This window comes from Polyodon spathula, chromosome 16 (genome assembly GCF_017654505.1).
Source record: "Polyodon spathula isolate WHYD16114869_AA chromosome 16, ASM1765450v1, whole genome shotgun sequence".
Lineage (NCBI taxonomy): Eukaryota > Metazoa > Chordata > Actinopteri > Acipenseriformes > Polyodontidae > Polyodon > Polyodon spathula.
In genome coordinates this window covers 12,034,546-12,061,000 of record NC_054549.1, presented here as the reverse complement: position 1 = coordinate 12,061,000, position 26,455 = coordinate 12,034,546, and the positions used below count along the sequence as shown (strand labels likewise).

General features: G+C 39.3%; 1 protein-coding gene across 1 annotated transcript in view; it reads right to left on the bottom strand.

The window, feature by feature from the left end:
- Positions 1 to 2,285: 2,285 nt before the first annotated feature.
- LOC121328358 (nephrocystin-4-like) overlaps positions 2,286 to 26,455 on the bottom strand; it is a 75,341-nt gene continuing 51,171 nt past the window's right edge. Inside the window, exons 14-30 of the mRNA XM_041272982.1 lie at positions 25,281 to 25,432; positions 23,825 to 24,016; positions 21,042 to 21,229; positions 20,332 to 20,492; positions 20,019 to 20,187; positions 12,635 to 12,769; positions 11,417 to 11,619; positions 10,686 to 10,912; positions 7,622 to 7,811; positions 7,210 to 7,293; positions 6,702 to 6,858; positions 5,865 to 5,950; positions 5,603 to 5,688; positions 4,976 to 5,147; positions 4,567 to 4,746; positions 4,342 to 4,479; positions 2,286 to 3,025 (exon numbers count right to left, since the gene is read on the bottom strand). Of these exons, the coding sequence (XP_041128916.1) occupies positions 2,885 to 3,025; positions 4,342 to 4,479; positions 4,567 to 4,746; positions 4,976 to 5,147; positions 5,603 to 5,688; positions 5,865 to 5,950; positions 6,702 to 6,858; positions 7,210 to 7,293; positions 7,622 to 7,811; positions 10,686 to 10,912; positions 11,417 to 11,619; positions 12,635 to 12,769; positions 20,019 to 20,187; positions 20,332 to 20,492; positions 21,042 to 21,229; positions 23,825 to 24,016; positions 25,281 to 25,432 (2,661 nt within the window). The 3' untranslated portion in view covers positions 2,286 to 2,884. The remainder of the gene's footprint in view (positions 3,026 to 4,341; positions 4,480 to 4,566; positions 4,747 to 4,975; positions 5,148 to 5,602; positions 5,689 to 5,864; positions 5,951 to 6,701; positions 6,859 to 7,209; positions 7,294 to 7,621; positions 7,812 to 10,685; positions 10,913 to 11,416; positions 11,620 to 12,634; positions 12,770 to 20,018; positions 20,188 to 20,331; positions 20,493 to 21,041; positions 21,230 to 23,824; positions 24,017 to 25,280; positions 25,433 to 26,455) is intronic.

Below are 26,455 nucleotides of genomic sequence, written 5' to 3'. Positions count from 1 at the left end.
AGGCATAGAGACAACAGTGTGTGGTTAATGCTAGAGTTGAATACTCACACAAGCTGTATTCCTGTTTGTTATGTGCCTCTTTGTCTCACCATATTGATTAGTATTAGCCAGACTGCACAGTGGTGCTATCAAATCCCAATAATAAAAGAGAATCAGTGGCGTGCCTCTGAATCAATGTCAATTAACCCGTCTACAAATCCGACTCATGACGGTTCTAGAAAAGCAGTTTACGGTCTGCAAATACATTGTTTGTGTTACTTCTGTTACAAGAGCAAGGGTTTGCTTTACTTTGTAAGGTTTGTTTTCTGAAGATGGAAATGGTTACAAGAAAATCATTTTGTTCACGCTGTATATTCTGAAGTCCCTGGGAATCGATGGAGTCAACACTGGTTTGGTAAAATAGAGAACAGATTGTATTTGGCAAGTATATTATTTCAGCTCTGTTTAAAAGCAGAATGAAGATGTTATTGCTCTTGAGAATGGCTTTTATTTTCCATTCAGTAAGAAATACATTGCATTGTAACACAAGTAGAATTAATTTTAAAGAATATTTTTATTTATCAAATTTACAAACATTGAATCACATGTGAAATTTAAAAAAAAAAAAAAGTGTAAAAAAGCTACACAAACATATGCATATAAAAAAATAATCATATATACACATAGATAGTGCATTTCAGTAAAAAGACATTTTTGCAAACAATATTACTGGTTTATTACAATAATATAAATTTTTGTATGTAAAATGTCATTTATATGTTCTAATTGAAAGGCAACCATCATCCATTTTGTGAAAAACTATTTAAATATGTATATGTAATTCTTTATCTGTAACTGGGCTTTACTGTAACATCGTTTCCAACACAACAGTGCCACCTGCTGGGCCAAAATAGCAGCAAAAGCCTTACCAATAATTCTGCATGAAAGTACATTTCCACAGCAATATCACTCACACAGTCTGGTACTCATGCTTGAGGCATGGTTCATGTTGCATCACACATTAAAAGCACTTTTAGTGCAAAGGAACAGCACAACATTACTGAGAAAAGAAAGTGATTACATTTTTCATAAAGAAATGAATGCCTGTGTCATGAAGTTCTCCAGTATGAGTAACTCGCGGCGTATTGTTTTCTGCCTTTAAACCAAGAGGATAATCTTATCAGGCTCTCGATGGTAAAAGAACACTGTTCTCCAGCCTCCCTGATGGTTTCTAGGGTGATCCATACCTTGAACGGCAAGCCAAGCACTGATGAAAACCTTCGGTTAAACTCTGCACTGAGGGACTTAGCTCCAGAGATCTTTTAGGTAACCTCTGCAGAGCACAATGTATGTCAGGCATAAATAATTAAAAATAGTAAGTCCCCAGTATGAAGCAGACCTGTAAATAAACTGCAATGCGAGTGCAGTGCTTTAGTTAGACTGGTTTTGCATTAAGATAGAACATGACTACAGTTTACATTGAGCCATGCAGCTAGACTGCAGCTATGCATTGTTTAAATCGTACCTTCATGTCAGCTGTGGCAACCTGCACTATTACAGAATTTAAATGGCTGATGTTTTCTATACTGCTCTGATCTTTATTTCCACTAAAGAAAAAATAGATTGAAAGTAAAGCCTTTCAGATAGAATAAGTGACTGTTTTAAAGCTATGTGTTGCTCAAATGAATGTGTGCCACTGCCGAAGTTTGGCTCTCTGGAAAGGCACGCATGTACAGCTGTGGGAAGCATTTAAAAAGTGTATCTGTGGGCTGGCTCTGTGCCAGAGCAGAGCAATCACGCAACACAAAAGCCACCCCTGAAGAGAGAGAGAAGCTTTCAGTACAGAAAGTCGAATGTCTTTTTCTTAGGTTCTGATTGATAATGACTTCTGTTTTAAAATATAGAATTCCGACACCACATTTACTTCCGTCTCATGCATTTTAATCACAGTAGTTATATAACTCTCAGTTCTATAAACCCGGGGTTTGTAGACGCAGTTGCTGCTTAGGCTCCAGTAGAAACGGTTTGGAAATGGCAATCTTCAGAGTGCAGGGATGGCAATGAGAGCTGTCTGAAGAGTCTGGATTTCCCCACTGAAAATCCTCTCTCATTACAGCCAGGCTAATTATGTTTCAAAAGAGGAAGGGTTCTATTCTTTTTTTGTGTGTTTGTTAGCTGTTATATCTTTTTTATACATTTATTTTCTACAGTAAATATCTGTCAGTTACAGTTTTTTTATTATTATTATTATTATTATTATTATTATTATTATTATTATTATTATTGTTATTATTATTATGCTCAGAATGAAAAATGTTCCCTTTTTACTTCAATAGAAATAAGCTCACAATTATCCAATACATACTGTAGTGGTCCCAAATTATAGATGTTTTAAGATCTCCAATCAAACCAAATCGAATGCAGTCCTACTTTGTAGAGTCTAACTTAAAAGCCAGAAACTCCACATTGGTGGCCCTTAACTTAGAACAAAATACCTGCTATCTGCTGAACGGGTATTTTCAGTAATTTGGGGAATGAATTACCGTCCCACCGACCTGATTTGGTCAGGCTGTATGTGTAAAATTGCTATCAAGTGTCCCACATCTAAAGCTGAGGGAATACGAATCCCCTTTGTGGCTTGGAACTTCAGGAGACTAGTTTTCAGGCCTCTGCATGGCACACCAGGCAAGACTTAGGGTTTGATACAGCAAAGTACCTCAAACTAGGTTCCTGAAAAAGTGTTGTCTTGTTCCCTGAGCTTAATGTTTAAAGGGTTACTCAAATTTTATTTTAGAACAACAAAAAGGAAATAGGAACTTGTGCTCTCCAGCTGCAGTAGCCACTCATGGTTTCAGTGGACTGTAGTGTTGCAGGAGACCCTGGCAGGTGGCATCTTTCCGTCAGCTTAACTGTATACAACCTTGACACAGAAAGTCTCCTCATTCTTGTGCTCCTGGTCGTTGATGTAAATGAGAATCTCCTCCTCACCTGTGCTCTGGCTGGGCGCAAAGCGCAGGCCAATGGTGTACGTCTCTCCCCCTCCGATCTGACAAAACACATTGTGTTACAGTTAAAAAAAAAATGACCTCAGAACTTGTTTTATCAACACTGCAGAGGTAGAAATGAAAAACAAAACTGCATTCATGTAATATTTATGCTAGCTAATTCTTCATGTTTGTTCTTCCTTGGCAGGCTTCCTGAGTGCCATTTTATATCACTTCCAAGCACAGAATAGGACCATAGCCTGCCTAAAGCCAGGCAGCTTTCCAAACTTTATAAGCAAGTAGTTGTAGGAGGCATGTGTTGCCATGTTTCACGAAGACTATTCAGATAATGGAGTTTGAACACTTCGCAGTACATTAAAGTGAATGAGATGTCTCCCTAATATCGGGACCAGGGTTATATATTTGCGAATTTAACTGAACAGTCAATGCTACCCGGTGACCCAATATAATGTCAGCAAGGATCCTAAAGGGGACTTTCAGAATGCCATTCTAAATCATTATTGTCTAGCTGGTGTATTAGCTTAAAGGGACAGTTTTCTGACCGTTTGCATATGTGTGCAATAGATCCACAAAGCAAGTCCCTGTCAGCTGTTTAAAATATCAAAAAAACTAAAATCTGAGGTGGATATTTAGTGGAGGAAGAAAAAGAAGAGATTATTCTTCCTATATAGTTCCCTAGCCAATCAATTTCTCTGGCAGCTATCATTACTTTGGTGGCAGTGAGGACCTCACAGTTAATCATTTACCTGTCATTTATCCAACTGCTCAATTATGGCTCTCCCATGCACGGAAAATGACTATGCAAGTTTACCGTTTCCCCTCCCGGTCGACAGTCAGTGTAAAACCCGATTAAACAGGCAGACACTCGCTGGAATGGGATGCTTTGTATCCAAATGTCTGGCATTCATTTCCGATTTTTTTAAATGCATTAGGTAGAAATAGATCGTCTACATTTTCATTTTAGCTAAAGGTTAAATACCGGAAAGTCTCTATTTCTTTTTTCTTAGTTTCATCTTATTCGTATGTATTATCATGTTTGCATCAGACTCAGAAAAGGTTTTGTTCACTGAAGCATAAAGGCAGACCCATGACACTGAACTAAAAATGCACCTGAACACAACGAGCATGCAACAGCAACTGCTCTTAATTCACTGTGCATGTTTTATTCATCATCTTATAAGTGTATGAGGCACAACCATTCAACATGTGAGAAATAATGATAAATTGGTGAAATAGCAGCGCATTTGTCTGTGTTTAAATAAGATGCCACTATTCATCCCCATTGCATTCCAGTGCTGTTCTTCCTGCTGGATTGAACCACACCAAGCCTGCTGGTCTTTGCCAGTGCTAAGCTCACCTCGAAGGCGTCCTCTTTGAACTGCAGCAGGTCCATTCGGTTTGTGCAGAGGAAGTGCGCTCTCCTGGTGGGATATGGATTGGTGTAGGTAATTTTCTTGTTGCTGCCCTTCCCTGCTGACAGCGAGATTTCAAAGGCCTAGATGGAGAATTAAAAGACATCTCCTTTCAACAGTGCAGGGTTTACTCTGAGAATGTTTCAGAAGGGACCGGTAAGCCTCGTTACCTTGGATATAAGCGGGTGCTTGCAAGACACACAGACCAGCCACGAGGACACGAGCTGGTGGTAGTCGACGTCAACCACGTTCAGGTAGAGGAATTTACTGCCTGCCTTCTGGGGCCGCACTCCAATGTGGAGATCCTGGACTGCATTTGGAGGAAGGACAAACACATCTGCAGGGTCAATCTGGAAAAAAGAAATACAAAAAGAAATAATCAAATACCTTTTCTGTGATACCTTTTAAACATTTCCTGAATGAGCAAAAACTCATCAATCTCTAGAAATATATATTATAGGTCTAAGAAAATGTCTTTTTTCTTCTATTTAAAGTTCACAACATGTCAATTCTTCTCATAAAGGAAAGGGTTAGGGTTAGGGTTAAACAACTAACTGACAGAAACACCTCCAATAATACCTGTAGCTGGTGTGGGTGGGAGGAGTAACACTTGACCTTCCTGACAGTCTGTGTCCCTCGCAGGACCAGCGACAGGCGGGTCAGCTGACCAGTCACACAGCTCACATCCACGCGCTGCAGGCAGTGAACGTAGAACTGCCAGATCTGAATGGGGGCAGCCAGCCACGGATCCCTGAGCCCACACACAATAATACAAAGCATTATTCCACAGGCACTCCTCAAGGCTCATATAGTAGCCATCAGCCTTCTTTTCATTCAGAAATCTGACTCAGAAGCATGTGTTTAATTATTGTAACGGGCAACAAGGGAGCTACATACACAATCATGAGACTGATTACCAATTTATTATTTTTTTTTTTTCAAAGATAATTAAATCGGTAACATTTTAGTTTAGGGATCCGACAAAAGTGATTTTAAATAATCTATAAACATGTTATTAATGATGCTGTTAACAATTATAGGATATGAACAGAAATAATATTATTACACACTTTTGTCATTGTTTTTTGCACTGTTGTTTATAATCGCTTATAACATCTGCCACCATACAAAGGTTGAAGAAGATAGATATATATATATATATGCAGATTTATTTATTCACGGAAGAGCACAGGTTCAGGTACATACGTGAAAATTGTGATGAAAAATTTCTTAATCTGCGGACTTGGACCACCGGCTACTTTCAGAAACACATCCTGGGGTTCACCTGGAGCCTGGAGTTGCAGAACGAAAGAAAAGAAAAGAAGTAAATGTGGCCACGCTCAATTAAAGTGTTCTGTTTGTGTTGTTGATGCTAAGTAGTAGCACTGGCAGTAGTAGTATTAATAAACATATACTGCCTAAATTACATTTATTTAAAAAATTTTAACAATGATTTGGACCGTCGTACCATCTTCTTGGTTTCACAGATAACATTGGGGTCACTGCATCGGACATAAATTTGGGGCTCCCCACTTGACACTCCAACTGGGGTTCCTAGAAACAAAAAGCAGATAAAAAAAGAGACTGAAACACCCCTTATATGGGATGTCATCAGTCCTTTCAGAGTCTTCCCAAAAGTCCTGATGGTGTTATCCTTACCAGCCCCCTAGCTACCCCGCCTTCCAAGGGAAGGTAGCCACATGTCCTGTCTGCTGGTATTGGACTCTATATTTTTTATTAATGTTATTACCAGTCTTCTGTTTATTATATTTTTTATTATACCAGCTGAGAGGTGACACTGAGGGTTACAGTTATTCAGTAAACCAATTTAAATCTATTTTGTTCGTGGGTGTTCTTACTTTAGATAGGTAATAACTTGCATCAAAAAGTAATTTAGCTGTGCAGTAAGAGACAGGCAAATATTACAAAAAAGTTTCTGCTGAAACTCGAGGTACAAACCTACAGTTACAATCATTTTTCAGCTGCTACTGGCATTCACCCATAACTTCAAACCAACGAATCAACATATAACGTAAAAGTTATAAGATGCAAGTATTCCCTTATAAAGGTTGACCACAGTCATTTTGCATGCTAACTGTGCAGATTTCCCATGCTTTTCCCATGGCCGTACTGTGCATTTACCTTAGTTTAGCATGGGTGGCCATGCTTGTTAATGTGTTTTACTATACCTCACTGGGCTGTAAAAGGCTTGCAAAGACTTTGCTGTGCTTTTGCTATGGGACACTGATGTAAGGGTTGCCTCTACCACCTTTGTCGACTGGACTTTATCAGCTGCTATGGTTACCTGGTAGGGTGTGCCAGGGAGGCAGCCGAATGGATTTCTTCAGGAAGGTGAGCTCGGGATGGTAAAACCGAAACGTCTGATCAATAACGTGCGGCGTGGGTTCCACGTTCACCTGGCAGATAGCCAGAGGCTTTCCATCCTCCGCCCTGAATGAGACCTGAATGAAAGTCGTTGGCAAAGTTCAATGCATGACTGTGATAGCCTGCTGGTGGTTACAACCTCAATTATACTGGTACGTGTTCAGTACTACATGGTTAAAACAATGAAGGTTAGGGTAGGGGTTTATGCTTCACTTGTAACCTTATTACCCTGAAGCTTAATGAAAACCAAAAGCAGCTGCGTGTTTTGCATGTTTTAGTGATTAAATCTGTGAAAAGAATTTTCCTAGCAGAGTTGAGTTCCAAGTCTTATGTACAAACCTCTAAATGCACCGCTATGTAAACTCCAGAGCATTGTAACACATGGTTCTATGCATCCCATATTGCAGACTGATTTATTATGTACATACTCTAATGATCTTAGCCTGGACAGTTTTGGATTGATGGCTGTCTATGACGTTAGCACTCCTGCTCAATCGCAGATCGGTTGGTCCCTGTGGGAATAAACAATCAATTTTTAATAAACAAACAACATTTAATAAGTAATATTTATTCTCCTTTTGGCCCTCATGTCTTGGACCTTTTCAATTGCCCAGTGCCACCAGCGGCCAAACATGTTCACAGCAGTTTCTTGTTTTTAACCTAGCACCCCCATATGGAGGTATATTGTAATTCTACCATGCATTCATACACAAACCACGCTGTCATAAATATCTAAAGATAATATATTATAGATATATGTGCATGCGATATATATATACGTATATTATAATATATATATATATACAAGTTATCTTGCACTGGAATGCTGTTCATTCTTACCTGTGTCATGACTACATGGTCTGCATTGAAGGTTTGGTATTTGAAAGGGATGTAGACAGTTTCTTTAGGACGGAGATAGACTTGGGGTCTCAGTGTGTTTCCTTCCAGGTGGAACATGTCCTCCTCCAAAGGGGTGAGAGTCTTTGACAGCTCCTTGAAGTGCCTCCATTCCCGTGTGTCCACAATGACGCTGCAACAAAAAAGTACACCAGGGCTGGGACAAACGATCCCTGCAGCAAATAGCAATCCAGTTTCTGTATCAGTTTTTAGCTTGTTTGTTTTTTTATTACTGAAAGATTTATTTTAGAATCAAATTTTTATTACACTGCATTGATTTCTTTCATTTTGATTCCAAGTAGGTTGTTTTGCATTATTTTTCAATTAGACGAAGCTGCTGAATTCTTTTGCACTGCAGAAGCGTTCATTTAAGATTTGCACAAGCTCATTTTTCTTTTTTTTCCCTTCCATGGCATGCTTCCTGAATGTCAAAAGAAGCCTTTTCAAATAACTTTGAAGCACAGATTGCTTTACTCACATGACACAACAACAAGGGAGCTTGAAAAAGAACATATTGAAGCCCTCAGTGTTTTCACATAAATTATTTCATAATGAAAATGCTTGAAAGGAAAGCATACATTTCAAGTACAGATCCCAATGGGGGGAAATATAACTGATTGCTTTATCTGCTTCACTTCAAGGTACTTTGCAAAGTTAAACCTTTTTTTTTTCTTTTTTTGAACCATGAAAATAATTTTCCCTGTGTAAAGAGTTGCAGCATGTGAAAATGATCAGTGGAAATGATCAGTAGAACTGCAGCAAGTGTATTCACTGGAGGACTGGGAGTGATCACGGTTATGAACCCAGAGTGTTTCTGCTCAGACGCAGGGATACAAGATGTGCTACAGGGGTGAGGTCAATCCTTCCTGATCTGAAGACTTTCCCATGGGCACCACTGTTTGTCACTCAGTCCCACAGCACCTGGTGCCTTAAGCTTGCACGATTCAATGGAACAGATGGGCCATCAGACTACAATGAAGCACCAGTGAAGGACTTCATGCCAAAACACTGTTCAATTCATATGAATAAAGGTTCTTTTATTTGCCTAATTTCTATTCCTGAAATTTATTGTTAAGCGTTGTTTATAGATTTTTGATCCCCATTCATCATTCTATGGTCCTATCTGTGTATAAATGTATCTATAAATGTATTGTTATATCACTCTAACCTTTTGTTCTTCCATTCTACAGAGATTTTTTAATTAACAGCAGCTAAGATGATGTTCAAATTTAGAAACTACAGTCGATGTATCCTTTAGAATACACTCTAGTTAAAAAACGTTATGAACATCAATTACGAAGAAGGCTATCAATTAGTTGAGCTAACTGAGTTCACAGCACAGATAATATTTACCAGATCTAAGAACAACGTCCTCCAAATCAGGGCACACAGAGACCTGATTGTAAAATATATACTGTTGGCCACCTTCTGATCTCTGCCTGCCCATTGGAGAGAGCTACAGGGTCATCTTAATGCTGTAATGATTTCGCTGATTTAAATACTGTCGGCTGTTTAGCAAGATTAGGTATCCTTGGCAAATCCGCAAGAATCATCAGGAGAATTTGGAACCTGGAACTGTTTTTATCGACTAACAAACTTCAAAACATTCATCTTTTCAAGTCAAAGACAGTAGCATGTTTCAACGATCATTACCAGCTGGTACTGACTCCAGAGGGGAACCTAGCAGTTGATCCATTCATCCCATTGACCTCATTAGTAAAAAGCTTCCTCACCCGAGGCATGCACTTGACAGAGATAGGGGAGTTCTTCAATGGTCAATATTATTATGTCGGCTTACTATGTCTTATTATGTTGTGGTAATGTAACAGATGCAAAAACATATAATTTAGCAAACTAAACTGGTCTCAGTGGAATATGTACTGTCAGCAGTCTGTTGGAGACTTACTGTAGATCTGCTCCTTCTGTATGATTATAGCCATGTGGTTGGAGATGAAACAGCTTTGTGTGTGTGTGTGTGTGTGTGTGTGTGTATATATATATATATATACACACACACACACACACACACACACACATATATATATATATATAAAGCCTGCTGTATTGTATTTGATAAAAGTCAGGCTTCCATTAACCTTTGATCTTAAAAAGGAAATCGATATTCTTTGATTGATAAACGGAACTGTTTACTGTGATGTTGCTGACGTTTCACCAGCTTGCAGCAGCGTTCCTTTGTGCTAAGGTAATCTCTGCTCCAAGTCTTATAAATAGACAGTCTTTAGTGACATCTCGTTATCCCTTTAAGATTTACTGAGGCAGCCACTGAAAATGTAAACTAAAACACCACAGTGTGCTTAACTGTTGGAATCAACTTCCCACTCACTTTGAAAAATCTAGCAGCATTAAGAAGAACATGAGGTGATATAAAAGACAAGTACAAATTGAGATTGCTTTAATAAATCAAAAGGAACTGAGTTATTCTTGTTTATTTAAGACTGTCGATGACTGTTAGCATCTCAGGAGAAAACTTGTAGGACAATATTTTAATTCTTGATTGAAATGAAATTACAGAACACTAAAGACATATTTTAACAGATGAACAACACTTACCAACCCTTCTACTTAATACTGGGTAACTATAAACTTAAGTATGAATGACACATGTGTTTCAAACGCGAACCTAACAAACCACGCTCAGAACCAAACCCATTTTAATACATACCTGGAATTCCGCTTCAATTCAGTGAACATCTGAAACACAATTACCACCTGTCAACCACCAGTCATTGCATTCTGTCCGCAAAATCTTTCATTCCTGCTGGTGCTTGTTGGGATTACAATGAAACATATCTGCAGTGCTGAAGAAATCACTGTTACACCAACCACAAGGGAATATGTTACTGTAAATAACTGTAACAGCTTCCCTCTGCCCTTGGTTCAGAAATCAAAAAGAGCATTTAATGCAAGATCTCATTATTAAACATTGTCTTCTGACACACCCACGCTCCTCTGTAGTGTTAAAAGCTGTGAGCTATTGCAGTCCTACCTAAGCTCTGGATCCTTGCACTCAATGGTGACAGTGTGCTGAGTGTTGGAGGGGTTTCTCAGGGCAAACTCGAAGAACTCTGCCGTGCCCAGGGTGGCGTAGACAGTGTGCTGGGTGGTGATGGCCAGACTCAGCATCTTGGTGATGCTCTCTGCTTTGCTGCGCTCCCTGTAAGCTTCGATTATCTGCAAGTCACGGGAGTGCTGGATCTGTTCCTCCCGACGAGTCTAAGAGAACACGGAGCAAGATTGTGTCAGTCTGGTCACATAGGAATAGTTTCATTTGACAGTTCATCTTTTCAACTCCAATCCAACTCAACTACTTCAGTTCTCAAGCTCTCCCTAAACCAACTTGGGTATAACCTGATATCTAGATGAATCAGAATCACACAGAAGTATTAGGTGTCAGAACACACAGCTTGTGTTGTGTTAGGCGGAATAATCTGAGACAGTCACACCAGAAAGAAAGTCTCACTCCACATATAACATTATAAATTACACCAGCAAGACGAGACATCATTTCATCTTGATAAAGAACAGAGTTTCATTATAATGTGTACCACAATTACATGCTTAGGGAGTGCCAAGGACTCCATGTCGTTTATGTCTATTACTACGCTATCAGGTTTAGTAGGCTTGAGAAGAAATGAAAGAAATGAAATAAATTGGCATGTGACTCTCTTGCTTTAGACAGCTCTATGACTCAAGGCTTTTTATCTTGCAGTATCTCACCATGATGTAGGGCATTGTGCCACCCTCCTTTGCCTCGTACTGCCGCACTGCCATCATCCTCTCCAGTTTGCGCTGGCGGGTGCTGTCCGTCTCCCTTCTGGCGTGCTGCATGGAGATGCTGGCCTCCTTCATTCGACTGCACAGCATGGACGCCAGCTCCCCGTCGATATCGGGCAAGCGGCGGGCACGCGAGGCGTTCTTTGCTGCAGTTTGATACAGAGTAAAAAAGCTGCGTGAACACCTGTGCTGTAGGAATCTGCGTTTCAGAGAGCCTGGCCTCATCTGGAGCACACCTTCTAAACATCACCACGTTCAGTTCAAGGTATTGGGTGAAAGACCCATTTTCTTCCTAGTTGGCCGCAGGCTACAAAGTGAACTTGCAGATGAAGTCATGAGGAAGGAGTGCTTTCGGGTGAAGAAAATCAGCATGTTACGCTACAGAAACTGTAACAGAAGTATCCACCACAATACAACAGTACAAAGATAAAGCTCCCTGCTTCTCTCTACTGCAAGACAGACTCATCTTTCCCCTGTCAACCCCTTCCCTTAAAAGATTTCACTTTGGTTTTCAGCGCCTCCGACAGCTCTGATGGAACTGCAAATTAGACTTGTTGGAGACACATGGGAAAAAAAGAGGTGTCATGTTGGAAAGGACCGATTCCCTTCCCCTGAGATATGAAAAATCTTAATTATATCTTGCACATAAAAACTCACACTGGTATGTAATGTGTACGCAACTAACCATCGGCACATACCAGAATACACTGTGCAGCAAGCAAATCAATAAGCAAATTTAGGGAAGCAGTCAAGAGGACCAATGTTTCGATATGTCTTTTTAAATGAATTCATCGGCTGAGGCCTCAAAGGTCACAATGAAGAAACGCGACAGTTATTAAGGATAATAACAGCTGTCACTCTTTAATATTTATCCTTTTCTCCTCCTGTGACGTGAGTAAGTATAGCATTACTTCATTACTCAGGGACTGGGTGACAGGGCTCCAGGTTCACACTCTCAATCTGTAATGCAATCTAGACACTTCAATTGAATATAGACACAAAATAGTCTGTCATCCTCAATCCTGTTACTTCATTTGTTTAGATCTGTGGAATCTGACAGCACACTAATTCAATAATCCACATGTACATAAATCTAGATTGAAATGTAGAGATATAGACAGAAAGGTGTGTATGTGTGTGTGGAGGGAAGGCAGTGCTGACCGTTGAGGTTGGAGATGCTTGTAGAGGACAGGCTGCCTCCTGTGAAGCCGCTGGTGCTGTCATGGGAGGACACAACCCGCGAGAGAGAAGGGGGCAGAGAGTCTGTGTGCTTCAGTCTGTGCTCCGAGAGGTGTCCTAAAAGAGGAGCAAACACACAGGCTTAAGAACATAAGAACATAACAAAGTTTACAAATGAGAGGAGGCCATTCGGCCCATCTTGCTCGTTTGGTTGTTAGTATATTGATCCCAGAATCTCATCAAGCAGCTTCTTGAAGGATCCCAGGGTGTCAGCTTCAACAACATTACTGGAGAGTTGATTCCAGACCCTCACAATTCTCTGTGTAAAAAAGTGCCTCCTATTTTCTGTTCTGAATGCCCCTTTGTCTAATCTCCATTTGTGACCCCTGGTCCTTGTTTCTTTTTTCAGGCTGAAAAAGTCCCTTGGGTCGACACTGTCAATACCTTTTAGAATTTTGAATGCTTGAATTAGGTCGCCACGTAGTCTTCTTTGTTCAAGACTGAACAGATTCAATTCTTTTAGCCTGTCTGCATATGACATGCCTTTTAAGCCCGGAATAATTCTGGTCGCTCTTCTTTGCACTCTTTCTAGAGCAGCAATATCTTTTTTATAGCGAGGTGACCAGAACTGCACACAATATTCAAGATGAGGTCTTACTAGTGCATTGTACAGTTTTAACATTACTTCCCTTGATTTAAATTCGACACTTTTCACAATGTATCCGAGCATCTTGTTAGCCTTTTTTATAGCTTCCCCGCATTGTCTAGATGAAGACATTTCTGAGTCAACAAAAACTTCTAGGTCTTTTTCATAGATTCCTTCTCCAATTTCAGTATCTCCCATATGATATTTATAATGTACATTTTTATTTCCTGCGTGCAGTACCTTACACTTTTCTCTATTAAATGTCATTTGCCATGTGTCTGCCCAGTTCTGAATCTTGTCTAGATCATTTTGAATGACCTTTGCTGCTACAAGTGTTTGCCACTCCTCCTACTTTTGTGTCGTCTGCAAATTTAACAAGTTTGCTTACTATGCCAGAATCTAAATCATTAATGTAGATTAGGAATAGCAGAGGACCTAATACTGATCCCTGTGGTACACCACTGGTTACCACACTCAATTCTGAGGTTTTTCCTCTAATCAGTACTTTCTGTTTTCTACATGTTAACCACTCCCTAATCCATGTACATGTGTTTCCTTGAATCCCAAATGCGTTCAGTTTGAGAATTAATCTTTTGTGCGGGACTTTGTCAAAAGCTTTCTGGAAATCTAAATAAACCATGTCATATGCTTTGCCATTATCCATTATCGATGTTGCATCCTCATAAAAATCAAGCAAGTTAGTTAGACACGATCTCCCTTTCCTAAAACCATGTTGACTGTCTCCCAGGACCCTGTTACCATATAGGTAATTTTCCATTTTGGATCTTATTATAGTTTCCATGTTTGCATATAATAGAAGTCAGGCTTACTGGTCTGTAGTTACCTGGTTCAGTTTTGTTTCCCTTTTTGTGGATTGGTATTACGTTTGTCCTGACCCACAAACATACAGGCTTACAGGATCCTGACCCACAAACACATTCTGCTAGCGGCTCTGCTGGACCACACCAGGACAAAACAAGGAGACCACACACAAACAGTTGTACACATGTACTTTGGTTTTTACACATAAAAGTAAGCCTAGTAAGCAACGAACATGCCCCTACGAGTTGTTGTACTGAAATTAAACTGAAATGAATTCATGAAAACCTTACTGCAACTACTATAATTAAAGTTAAATAGAAGAAATATTACCTATACTAAACCATCTTTCCAGTACCCATGTTGTTAGTGTTGCAATACAATTCTTTATTTCTGGTACCTTTTCTTTATTCATTGAAAAAGCTCAAGAAATGTTCCCCAAGGCTACACCAACTTTGTCCATGTATGGCATTGATTTTTCTTTTATACGTATGTTAGTTTTCCATCCTCAAACCTTAACAATTGAAAAGCTGCTGACAGATGTTAATACCAGAAGCCTATTTCATGTATTATAACTTATTAGAAGTTTGACATCCTCCCAGCATTCCCTGAATTATGTAACTCACTCGCAACATTGCAGTAATAGAAACATCCCAGTAAAGTCATTATCAAGTCGTAGTGCGGGCTGATCTTCTACTGTATATTTCCAATTTCCTGTTTGGATGATGTGAATTGCTGGGGATTTGAATAGAATTCTGTATCCATGCCACCAACGCACTGAAAATAAAAGAAAAAGGAAATAAAGGAACTTGCGCTGCCGGTGTCCTTGGCAACCACGGCAAAAAAATATGATTAATCTACTGTGTTTTGTGGTGCCAGTCAGTTGTACACAGCATGATTCGTTGTCAGTCAACACATGCAGGACAAGATATAGGGAATCAAAATGCACGTCTCTGTGATGTCCATGTGCCCCTGGGGATTTAGGCTATGGCTTACAGTGTGTCATGCTGGGAGGACTAAGAGCAACTGTATTTATAAGGCAACAGCATTGCCAATAGAGACACTACCTAACTGGCAAAAGAGATCCAAACTGGAGGCTTATACTTAATCTTTTAAGGTACAAGGGACATATATATATATATATATATATATATATATATATATATATATATATATATATATATATATATATATCCCACAAATAAAATGATGTTAACTTTCTTGTTTTTGCAATGAGGCACAATGAAACAGGGTTTAAAACGTACAGATCTGGTCATCAAATGTGTTTTAAGCAAGTGCCAAATAGATGTTTGCTTCCCGATGTTTGGTATGATAACATACCTTTCTCAAAGAGGCTTTTAAAAAAAACATTCTAATTAATGATTGTTAAATGATAGAAAATACAATAATAAAACTTAAAAAAAGGCTAATATCTACAAGGTGGATCTAAAATCAGAATGAATGCAGAAAACGCTATGTAAGTTTGCTTTCTTGTAACTCTCTTATCCCTGACACCGGAGGTGCTGAGAAGGGTTTTTCAGTATGTGCTGGCTATGCTGCTGCAGGTCTGTCTGTGCTGTGTGTACTATAAGAGCTGTCTCCTGTTCTCCTTGCACACGCTCTCTTTAGGATCCCTGTGGTACTCTGCTAAGGTTTTCCAGCTGTCTCAGGGGCAGTAATGAGGAACAGAGGATGTGACACTGAAACAGAAAACAACACAAAGGGGCACCGACTTCTTTGCTGGAAAAAAAAAACAAAAAAACTTTCAACAGAGAAGTCAGGAGGAATTTGACAGGAAGTCAGGACAGGATTGAGGTCCGAGCTGAATGCTACTCCATTTTCTGGCATTGGCTTTTCGACTGACCTGTTCAACAAAAATGAGGGAGTCACGTCCAAAATCTTAGCACAAGGCTGTTGTGAACCATTGAAGAGTGGGTCCAGCAGCAGGCAGTTTAATAGTCTGAAACCCTTACTTCTAGAAGACCAATATTGCGTATAGTCCTGTTTTGCTAAGGTAGAAAGTACAGTATACCGTGAATCTTTTAGGAACATTTCACTGAATTGACTGTACTGAAATACTGTAACAATATTAGACAATCATACTTTGTACTTATTATAAGAAAGTGTAAATAGTAAAATGTACAGTACCTGGTTAGGGTTTACAGTTGGGTTTGCAGCTATGGTTAGGGTTAAGGTTGCAGCTACGGTTAGGGTTAGGGATAGGGATAGGGTTAGGGTTAAGGTTGAAGCTAAGGTTAGGGTTAGGGTTAGGTTAGGGTTAGGGTTAGGGTTAGGGATAGGGTTAGGGTTAAGGTTGCAGCTAGGGTTAGGGTTAGGGTTAGGTTTAGGGTTAAGGTTGCAGCTAGGGTTAGGGTTAGGGTTGGGGTAGGGATAGGGTTAAGGTTGCAGCTTGGGTTAGGGTTAGGGTTAGGGTATCGCATCAAGTGTCTTACATGTTTGTTTTTTTTTCAAAGGGCTTTAACACCAGAAAATCATATAACAATGTTTCCAACCAACACTGTATACTCAGGTGAACTGACTGCTAAACTTGACTGTGTTGACGTTTACGGGTGGAAATTTTAACAGGTTCAATCAAGACTTGAAGTAAACGTAGTGGATGTTTTAGTTTCTCTTTACCAGAGATTACTTACACACCACTGGGCTGCAGCCAGGCATCAATTGTAAGATCAACCATAAAATAAATAGCCCTGGATAAGAATATCTCTTTAAATGAAAATATAGTTCAGCGTAGCGTCTGGGCTCGGAAAGGAATGCCCCAAGAGAATTAGTTTTGCATGATTATGGAATGCGTTCCACATGAATGGGAGTGAACAAGACAACCCAAGATTCACAAACTGAATTGTTTAAATTCATTTTTGTTTATGTTTGAGTTTTTTTAAAGAGAGGATAAAGCACACTTTCTAAAGCTACATATACAGACACTGTTGGCATGGAAACTACAGTGCTGTTGATGAAGGTGGTGAACTGAAATTTTCTTCTGATTTAATTGCTTTTGTACTGTTTACAATATAAGCCATTCCTGTTGAAAAATATGCCACAGCAAATACCAATTAAAAGCTGCCTTTTAACAGAAATCCCACTTAGGTGCTTAGATATAATTCTTCTACACGTACCTAAAGCAACAAACTCAATATGACAATACAGTAAGACCCTTTGTGTGCCAAGCAAACACCTCGCAGTATTTCTGGAACTCTGATTTTGCATCAAGCTTCCGTGACAGTATCTTAAGTCATATAGTGTATAAACCTTCAAAGAGAGAATAGATTTTCAAGAGCAGCATGTCTCAGGCATGAAATATCACAATTATCTTGTGCGTTCTTGTTTAGAATCAGTCAGTGCTGTATACAATGTTCTGTTTTAGTCCTTACACCCTGGTGACTCTGGTGTACCAGCTGTACCTAAGAACAAGTCATATATGGGAGCTTTTTTAAAAGCCCCAGGTGTGCTTTCAACGTCTGAAACAACTTAAACAGAAAATGATACGCACAGGAAATATAAGCAAGAAGAAGAATGTTTTCTTGTGTATGACTGGTTTAGCTGGTTTCACTATTGTATATTACTGCAGTGGTACTGCCACCGCCTCCTTAAAATAAGATTGATATCGAAATGCACTTTTATCCTGTTTCCATACAATTGAATTGATCCTGAATTGGCTTTTAGAGCCAACTTACATTTCTAGGCTGTCAAAAGCATATTTAAGAGGATAACGATGCCATCTACCTATTATTTGCCTTGTCCTTGTTTGAATAGTTCTCACATGTCTTGCGACTTAAACACACTTTAAAAAGCAATTCTCATTGGAGCAGGTTTAGTTAATATTCCCATAAAAGTTCCTCAAAAAAAAAAAAATAATAATGAGAAATATTATGAAGAACATCCTTCAATAGGTATTTCTTCCTGTTGACGGCCAAAGAACAAGGTATTGTTTTCTCGATTTGTTAAACAATTTAAATTATTTATTTTTATTTTTCTTTCTTTCTTTCTTTCTTTCTTTCTTTCTTTCTTTCTTTCTTTCTTTCTTTCTTTCTTTCTTTCTTTCTTTGACACAGACTTGGCTTCGTCATCTCTCTCTCTCTTCCCACAGCTTATCTGGGTTCTGCAGGAGAGAGCTGCTAAAGAGAGCTGGAGATAAAAGTATAATAGCCTTAATCTTTATTCTTTCAGTGTGTGTGTGTGTGTGTGTGTGTGTGTGTGTGTGTGTGTGTGTGTGTGTGTGTGTGTGTGTGTGTGTGTGTGTGAGTGGTGTGCTGGAAGAGGGAGGCTTCAGTGAATTTGCATTAGCATACCTGACACAACATGAATCTATCTTTACATTTTTAAAACATTCTTAAAAACAATGTGAAGGGTGAGAGATTAAGTATATGTGTATCCCTCCAGTGCTCAGTAGTGTAAAACCCAGGCCCTTGAGATCCAGGTTCTAAAGAAGTTGCTTGAATCTGATAAGAGTAAATGACCTAATTTAGGGCTTGACTGGAACAAAGACCCGGGCTGGAGTGAATCTCAAGGGCCAGTGGTGCACCACTTTTCCAAGATGAAGCTAGCAAAGATATAATTTAGAGCCATCAGTATTTGTGGTGTTTGCAATACGATTTTGGCTTATTAGAATCCCAAAACAATCAGTCGATTACTGACATGCAGAGACCTGCAAGTGATCGACCCATATCTACCCATATTTCATCTACCGGTTTGGTGAACATCCCATTGTAAGGGGTCAGCAAGCACGACATTTACCACAGCTCACCATCACATTCATACGAGCTAAAGTTTGGGCAAGTAGCTGTACGTAAAGGATGCAGAAAACGTTTTCAATCTTCTGCTCAAATTACACATTCCCCCCTGTTAAAATGCTGCCTTTGATTTATGTTGACTTCACCAGGGATTGTGCCTCCTGGAGACTTACAGTAATACACACTTCAGTGCAACTCTGTTACACATCCCAAAATATTCCCAAGGACAAAGCTTTAATGGGGGCATACGATAATGTATGTTACTGCTATATAAGCCTGACAGAGACTTTATGACGCATGCAAAGGACATTCTCTCTGGTTCACATTGATACAGTAAGGCTCTGAATACAGCGTAAGCATTCTTGTCTCCTAATAAGTACAGAACAATTATCAGTGCAACACCCTGCCATTTATATCCCAATATATACTGTACATGTTCATAAAGGTAAGCTCAATAAAACAAAACAGTGCCTTATTGGTAACATATTATAAATATCATAAATACTTTCATTATTGCTTCGAAAAAGCATGACTGTCAATTACAATGGTCCAGCCTTTCACTGAATACAATCAGAATCCTATTGATCTGCGTTATTTTACCTTTACTATCTGCAGGGTCAGATTAAAACTCCCATATTATTGATTATTGATAACCTGTTATATAAAGTATGTGAGCTGGAAGGGTTGAAAAGTGTCCACTCACAAAGGCACAGCCCATGCACAGAGTGCTTGCTGTTTTGTAAGCACGCAGTCTATAAGCTTGATCGCCACCTGAGCCGACACTGTGTGAGAGCCACAAACCAGCCAATGCTTTATAGAACAAGAAAGTAATCTTTACAGGCAAACTTGTGAGCTCTCAGTCAAACTGACTGACAGCTTTATTTCTTTCAGCGACAAACATGAAGTAAAACAAATTAAGAAATAAAAAAGGGACTGCTTTAGAAATGATAAAAAAAAGTCAAAATGTTAATTGATTTATACAGTTTGCCGAAAGGAGAGCAGCACAGGCTATATTGTGCTAAAATCCAATTAATTCTTAAATGTACTTACACTTATGGGTTACTATTTCGATATAAGAAGAATAGGAGCTCAGTCTATTGGGAATATGTAATTTGGCTGAAACGTATAAATGTGTTTGTGTTCTTCGGCTTACCAACGTTGCCCAAGCGTAGATGCAGTGTCCCCTTCACGATGGTGGACACATCAATGGCATTCACTCGGCCGTGATGAGAGGCACTCACAGAGTCCTGGCCATATTCTGTTGTGATGACCTCCAACTCATGGATCACTTGAACTGCAGCCCTTCCCTGACGCAGTAAATGCTGCAGAATTTTAAAAAAGATTTTTAGGCGAGCAAGCCAAAGCATGGCTCTGGTTGCAGCTCAATAAACCCACACTCTGTACAGTACACTGCCTGTCTGTTGGCAGACGGAGTAGGTTTTGAAGTACAGCGAACGAACCACTACCTTGAGTTCCACAGCTGAGGAACCAATGAGAAGCAAGGATTCTGCGTCCCATACATCAATCTGCAGAGTCTGAAGGGCGAGGTAGCGGACAAACCAGCGCTGTTCACCTAGCTTCAGGAAGCCAGGGTCCACCATGTACTTCAGCTGCAACCCTGGGGACCCTGCACAGTGAAGGAATCAAATGAAGTAGTATGCAAAGAAAATGCTATCGCTGAGGAATGAACAAAACTACCTTTAGTACAAAGGTAGCCATTGAATACAGGCATAATCTCAATTATAACCACAACTATACTAGCATGCTTTACTGCCCCATCTTTAAGACACATACTGGGCTGGGTTCTCAAGCTTTTAACTATAAATCAACATTAGTAAAAAAAAAATGCATACAGTAAACATGCACCTAATAAAGACAGCAAACCAAAAGAAAAACTAAATCAGACATTTACATTGTGTGGCTTGTGAGTGATCTGCAGTGGATTGTTACTGTTATTTGTTTTACTTTCCAGACAAAAAATGCTCTGCTGATGATTTGGAGTAAATAGCTTTTAGATTGTATCCTATTCATAGAAACTGTTTAGGAGCAGTGCGAAGATTAGTGATATCAAATGACCATCTATCCCAAGTTAAATGAGGATAGCATAATATCTGTTTCACTTAAAACGTTTGAGAGTGAGGATGCACGATGCACTTAATCACTCAGGATTCCTCACCAGAGTTAACTGTTCCATCTTTGTTAACCTGGACCAGGATGCAGGGGGCTGGGTCCCCTGATCTGCTTGGAGTCCTGTCTGTGTTCACCAGCAGCAGCCGCTGAGAGGTGACTGGAGGGAAGCGGTACAGCTGGAACGTGAAATAAACAGACTTCGGCCAGTCTGTCTTCATCCCTTCCTGAGGTGTTCTAGGAAAGAGTTTAGTGAAAACATAGAACAAAATGAAACAATAACCATAGCAACGAACCGAGTCAGCACTAAAGAAACAGGAACAACGTGTTAAAACATGCAAGTGATATTCTTGTTACATTTGTCATTAGACGTCTTCGGAGGTGACAAGAATTTCACATTCATGTATTCATATATTCAGGTATCTGATACAGTGTGTGTGAATGAGCCACAAGTTCTGTTACCTTGTTACAATTCCCTTCTCCTGGTGTTTAATTGATTGTCTGTTTGTTCAAAAACTGTACGAGTTTTCTGCAAAAACAAAGTATTTATATATATATATAAATATATATAATATATATATATATATATATATATATATATATATATATATATATATATATATATATATATATATATATTATATGAATGTATTACCTATTTCATTTCATATTTGTAGAGAAGAATGTGATATACTGTATATTTTTTAGCTTAATTGGAGTTTTAATTGGAATGAATTTCGGGCTCTTGTAATGAAATATAAGCCAAACTTTGTTAATCATCGATACTCTTTGCGTATATAATTGTGTTACCGTGCAGATAGTTTCACAGATATCTGGTATTAACAAAGACGCTAATATGATTCACAACCAAACGACATAGCTGCTTTTTCAAACTAAATACAAATGTTTAATTACAATGGCCTCAAACTGAAAGGAAAACTTCTCATTATAAGTGCTGAGCCCACACATCCTCAAGAGTAAATCCAATTGCTTATATCCCGTCAGCAAGTGGAGCCCTCTGAGGTGCAGAGATTTCCATTAATATCCACTCAGTAAACATACACGATTTATAATTACAGTGCCTTAGAGAGACGCAGAAATTACACCATAATTATACTGTGCACACAATGAGCAGTGTCCTTGTGCAGGCTCGTTGTCTTGTTCATTAGGTAATTAATTTTCAAAGTATGTTTGCTGACTGGTTAACATGACGGATACCAGACGAGGGGCATTCTTCTTACTAATACAAGCGAAAAGGGCTTTAGTGCTTAATACCCTGCCACAGGCAAACATCTGAAAGTAGTACAATGGGAAGCGTCGTTGACACAAACATTGGTCACTGAATTAGCTGTCAAATAAATGATTCTGATATCAACGTCAAACAGAGCTGCTTAAAGAGAATCCACCATGGAGAATGTACACTAACTGGACAGTCAGCGATGTCTGTTTTCTAAAGACTCACAATACACTGTAAAGCTATGGGATGTAATCAGAGCTTTAGTTAAAATTAAGAACAGGAAACAGCCTAAATGAAAGGTAGTGCTTACCAATGTGTTTATATATTGCCATGATTAACTGCTCATATTTCTTGTTTGTTAGTGCACAGAGTACAGCATAACTGTACTTAACAAATCTGCTGCAGAATCCCAAATCTAATACGTACACCATTTTTTCTGTTAGCAACAATAACCATTCAAGCGTGATATTATCAAACTATCGTTAAGAAAAGCGGTTTGCAAATGTGACGATCTGAATGAACAACAGGTCAGATTAAGGCAGGTGTTTCTCACAGTAGAACAGTCTGCTGCACGCCGGTGGCTGCTTCTTTGTCTCCCAATCACTGCGTAAGAACAGTCACTGATGCAAGACTGTTTAACCTGGGCTTGCAGCTCCATTAAATCCTGTTTCAATCAGCTTCGAAACACGGCAGCGAGCAGTGCGACAGCATCTCATCCCCAGAGAGAAGGCGCTGCTTACAATTTGAGCATTTCCTAACCTCTAATATTCATGTTTCTACGCATCTGGAAGTATCTAGCTATTTACAAAGAATATACCATTTTATGTGGTGTTTTTTGTTTGTTTGTTTGTTTTTTAATAGTAGTCTTTTTAGAACATAAATTAAATATGATATGCAAGCAATAACTCCAGAAAAGTAAATGCACTTTGTAAATAACAGTTTTCCAAAAACAATCCCTCGTATTAGTTAAATGAGGAATGTTTGCTCAAAATAACTATGAAAAGACTGTCAAATGGGATTAGTAAAACATACTAATCTATCGCCACGGAATGCTGTTTTCATCTCGGGTCCAGATGCATTGCCTCTGGCCAATAGACAAGCTAAAGAACAAACAGCTGCACAGTTTGCTGTGTTAGGAAAAAGAAATTTGGATCTTTTTCAAAGGTAGGAGAGGAAAAAGTCTCGATCCAGCCTTTGGTCCTTGGTCACTGAAGATACTTATGAAGGAAGCTTAACTTATGGCAGCTGTATCTCAGCAACTGTCCTGGAGGGTAATTCAGATTGAAAGGGGGCATTTATTATAGCTAAGGCCGATATGCATCAGGCACCCATTAGTGCATAACGTGGGTCTAGAAATAATGGATACAAATTGGAATTTTGTTTATTCTACTATTAACGTATTTATGTAGATTTAAAACATTCCGATTCTAGGATCAACGCAACATTTCTGCGCGCACACACCGAAAATAAATTACTCAAATCATAAACGTCTTCAGGCAAACATATAAGTACACTTCACCTGTTTGAGGGAGAAGTAAAATCTGCTTTTCCAATGCTAGCGGGCACACCCCTAACCATGCACTACGTCTGGATACCTGGTAAATGCAAGGAACTGGAGGATGATCTCATTGCACTGGAGATAGTCAGACTCTTCTCTGCTGGGGCTGAAGTTGACCGGCTCAGCAGGATCAACAACCTCAGCTGCTTGGTTGTTACAGTCTAGGATCTCAGGAAAACCAGAGGAGTGGAGCCGAACCAGTGAGCTTCGTGAGATAGTAGCCCTGGCGCTGGAAAGAAACAGGGACACAGGAAGAGCCAGCTTTAACCTAGATTGAAAAGAATACGACATTTACCACTTGAAAAGTACAATAAAGCAACACTCATCACCTAATAAGAGTTAGGAGGCAAAGAACCAGAAATAGTAGGTCACTCTTATTGCAGATTCAGTAGTATATCATGGTATAGCACAAGTAATTCTTATGCATATTTTAATAATACAAGTGAACCCAGACTTCAATAGCCAATCCAATACAGCATCTGTACTGCAAACTGTTTTCATGCAAATGGGTTCCAAGATATAAGCATCTTTAACCCAACCAGCATATATTTATAAATTTTGACAGCTAAGGAATGGCTGTACCGAGTTTCATTGCAATTGGATGTGTGGTTCTTAAGATAGAAGTAAAAAATGAAGGGTGATGTGCGCTTGAGCACCTCCCCACAATCTCCCTGCAGCCTGGGATATTTATCACTCGCAGTGAAATATAAATCCTCTTTTTTTTTTTTTTAGATAAACTGGCTTCATCTGTTATTTAAACAACGGTTTGAACTGTTTTAGAAAAGCATACATTTATTATAGGCAGTGTATTTGTACGTTCCACTGCAGTTTTAGTTTAAAAGGCAGTTTCATTGAATATAATTTGCACAATTACAAAATGGGTAGTAGGTCTTTAATTCCAGTGCTGAGATATTTAACCTGGATATTCTGACCCATTAATGAAAACAGGTTGATTCTCATGCTAAATATAGTTGACAAGTGTGTGTGTGTGTGTGTGTATTCTCAAAATGACCTTACTCCTGCCTGTAATTTACTCCCATATAGAGCCAGTGAGAGCCTACACTGGAAAGTATCCAGTGCAATGATGAGGTGCTTTGACCCGCAATTACACTGCAATGCCAAGTGCTTAAGTAGGCTGTCTAAAACTACTGCTATAATCACATCACATCTCTGTCCAGGGAGTGCGTCTTCCTTGGTAATGCTGGAAGGTGATCCTTGGACAGAAGGGGATACCAAGATATTATATTCTTCACTGAATATGCCAATGCATGCTGTTGAATTGCAAGCAATGTACAGGTCTACTGCCTTATTGTCTCACTTGCCAATGGACTGGAGAATCTGCAATGTAAGTAATACCCCAGTTACTGTATCAGGCACTGATTTATTTATTTATTTATTTATTTTCATTATTTTTTAGATTTCGCATTCATGTGGCTGATAACGACTGCCTCTCTTTTGAACTTGTGAGCCTCTGAAGCTGTGATTACTCTCACCTGGACACCTGGGTTCCCAAGGCGATGACGGGCGCATGCACAGGGTTGAACGGCAGCTCCTGCAGCTGTTCTGTGCAGGGGGAGTTAGACTGCTCAGCTGAGCAGCTCAGGTCAGCCTCCAGGTGGGCGATACTGCTGGCGAACGGCAACTCCTGCGCATCCACACAGAAAAGCGGGCTTAATCACTTCCTTACGCCACATTACAAAAAAATAACAACCCAGCGGTGATTAGTCGCTCAGTCACCAATTTAAACCCAGAAACTCTCACTATTATTAGCACAGTAGCACATGGTGCAGATTTCCAAAATTTGGTATGACGTTGTGAGGCAAATGAGAGGGTGGAAGAAACCTTTTCTTAAAGTAGAAAACTTTTAAAACAACTACTCTATTGGCTTTTACCTTTATCTGGTACGGCAGACTGACAGCTGGAATATACAGAGCCAGAAGCACAATGTCATTACATGCAAATAATTCCAATGCATATATTGATTGACGAGGCACTTCCACCCAAATACCATTTCATGTGACCATTCCAACAGGTTAATCTACCTGTGTGTTACCGTTAAGGGTTTGGTTTCAAGGGGGATAGACTGTATTAAGTGGAATATCATCTTTTTCATTGATCATTTTAAGTGGATTTCGCTCTTGCAATTAAAGGTTAACTGTCAGCGAGCTCCTTCGTTTTTCTCTCTTTCTTCCTTCGGTTCCGCTTCAGTATGCTGTCTGCTCATTAACGGATGCCGACTCTTGGGAAATCAGTGGTTTGAAGACAGCTGTCAAAATGCTGAGATGCTACAAGTGATACAAATCAATGGTGTGTTCAAACTGCAGCCATTATGGGGTGTGTGTGTGTGTGTGTGTGTGTGTGTGTGTGTGTGTGTGTGTGTGTGTGTGTGTGTGAAGATGTTGGAGGGAGGCACGGGGTGGCTCTCAAAAAGTATATTTTCTTATTATGCTAACATTTCTGTATTATTCTATCTTTTATTTATTTTTTTTATATTCCTCTATACCCAGTTATTACTAAGGTTTACTTTAATAATGCATGACTGTTGAAACATTGCAGGTTACAGATGACTCAGCTAAAGACTGCAAATGTGTTATTTTGCCTTTCTAAAAAATAAAAACACAAGATACAAATGTTATTAACTTAATCTGTGAGCAATACTCCCTAGATT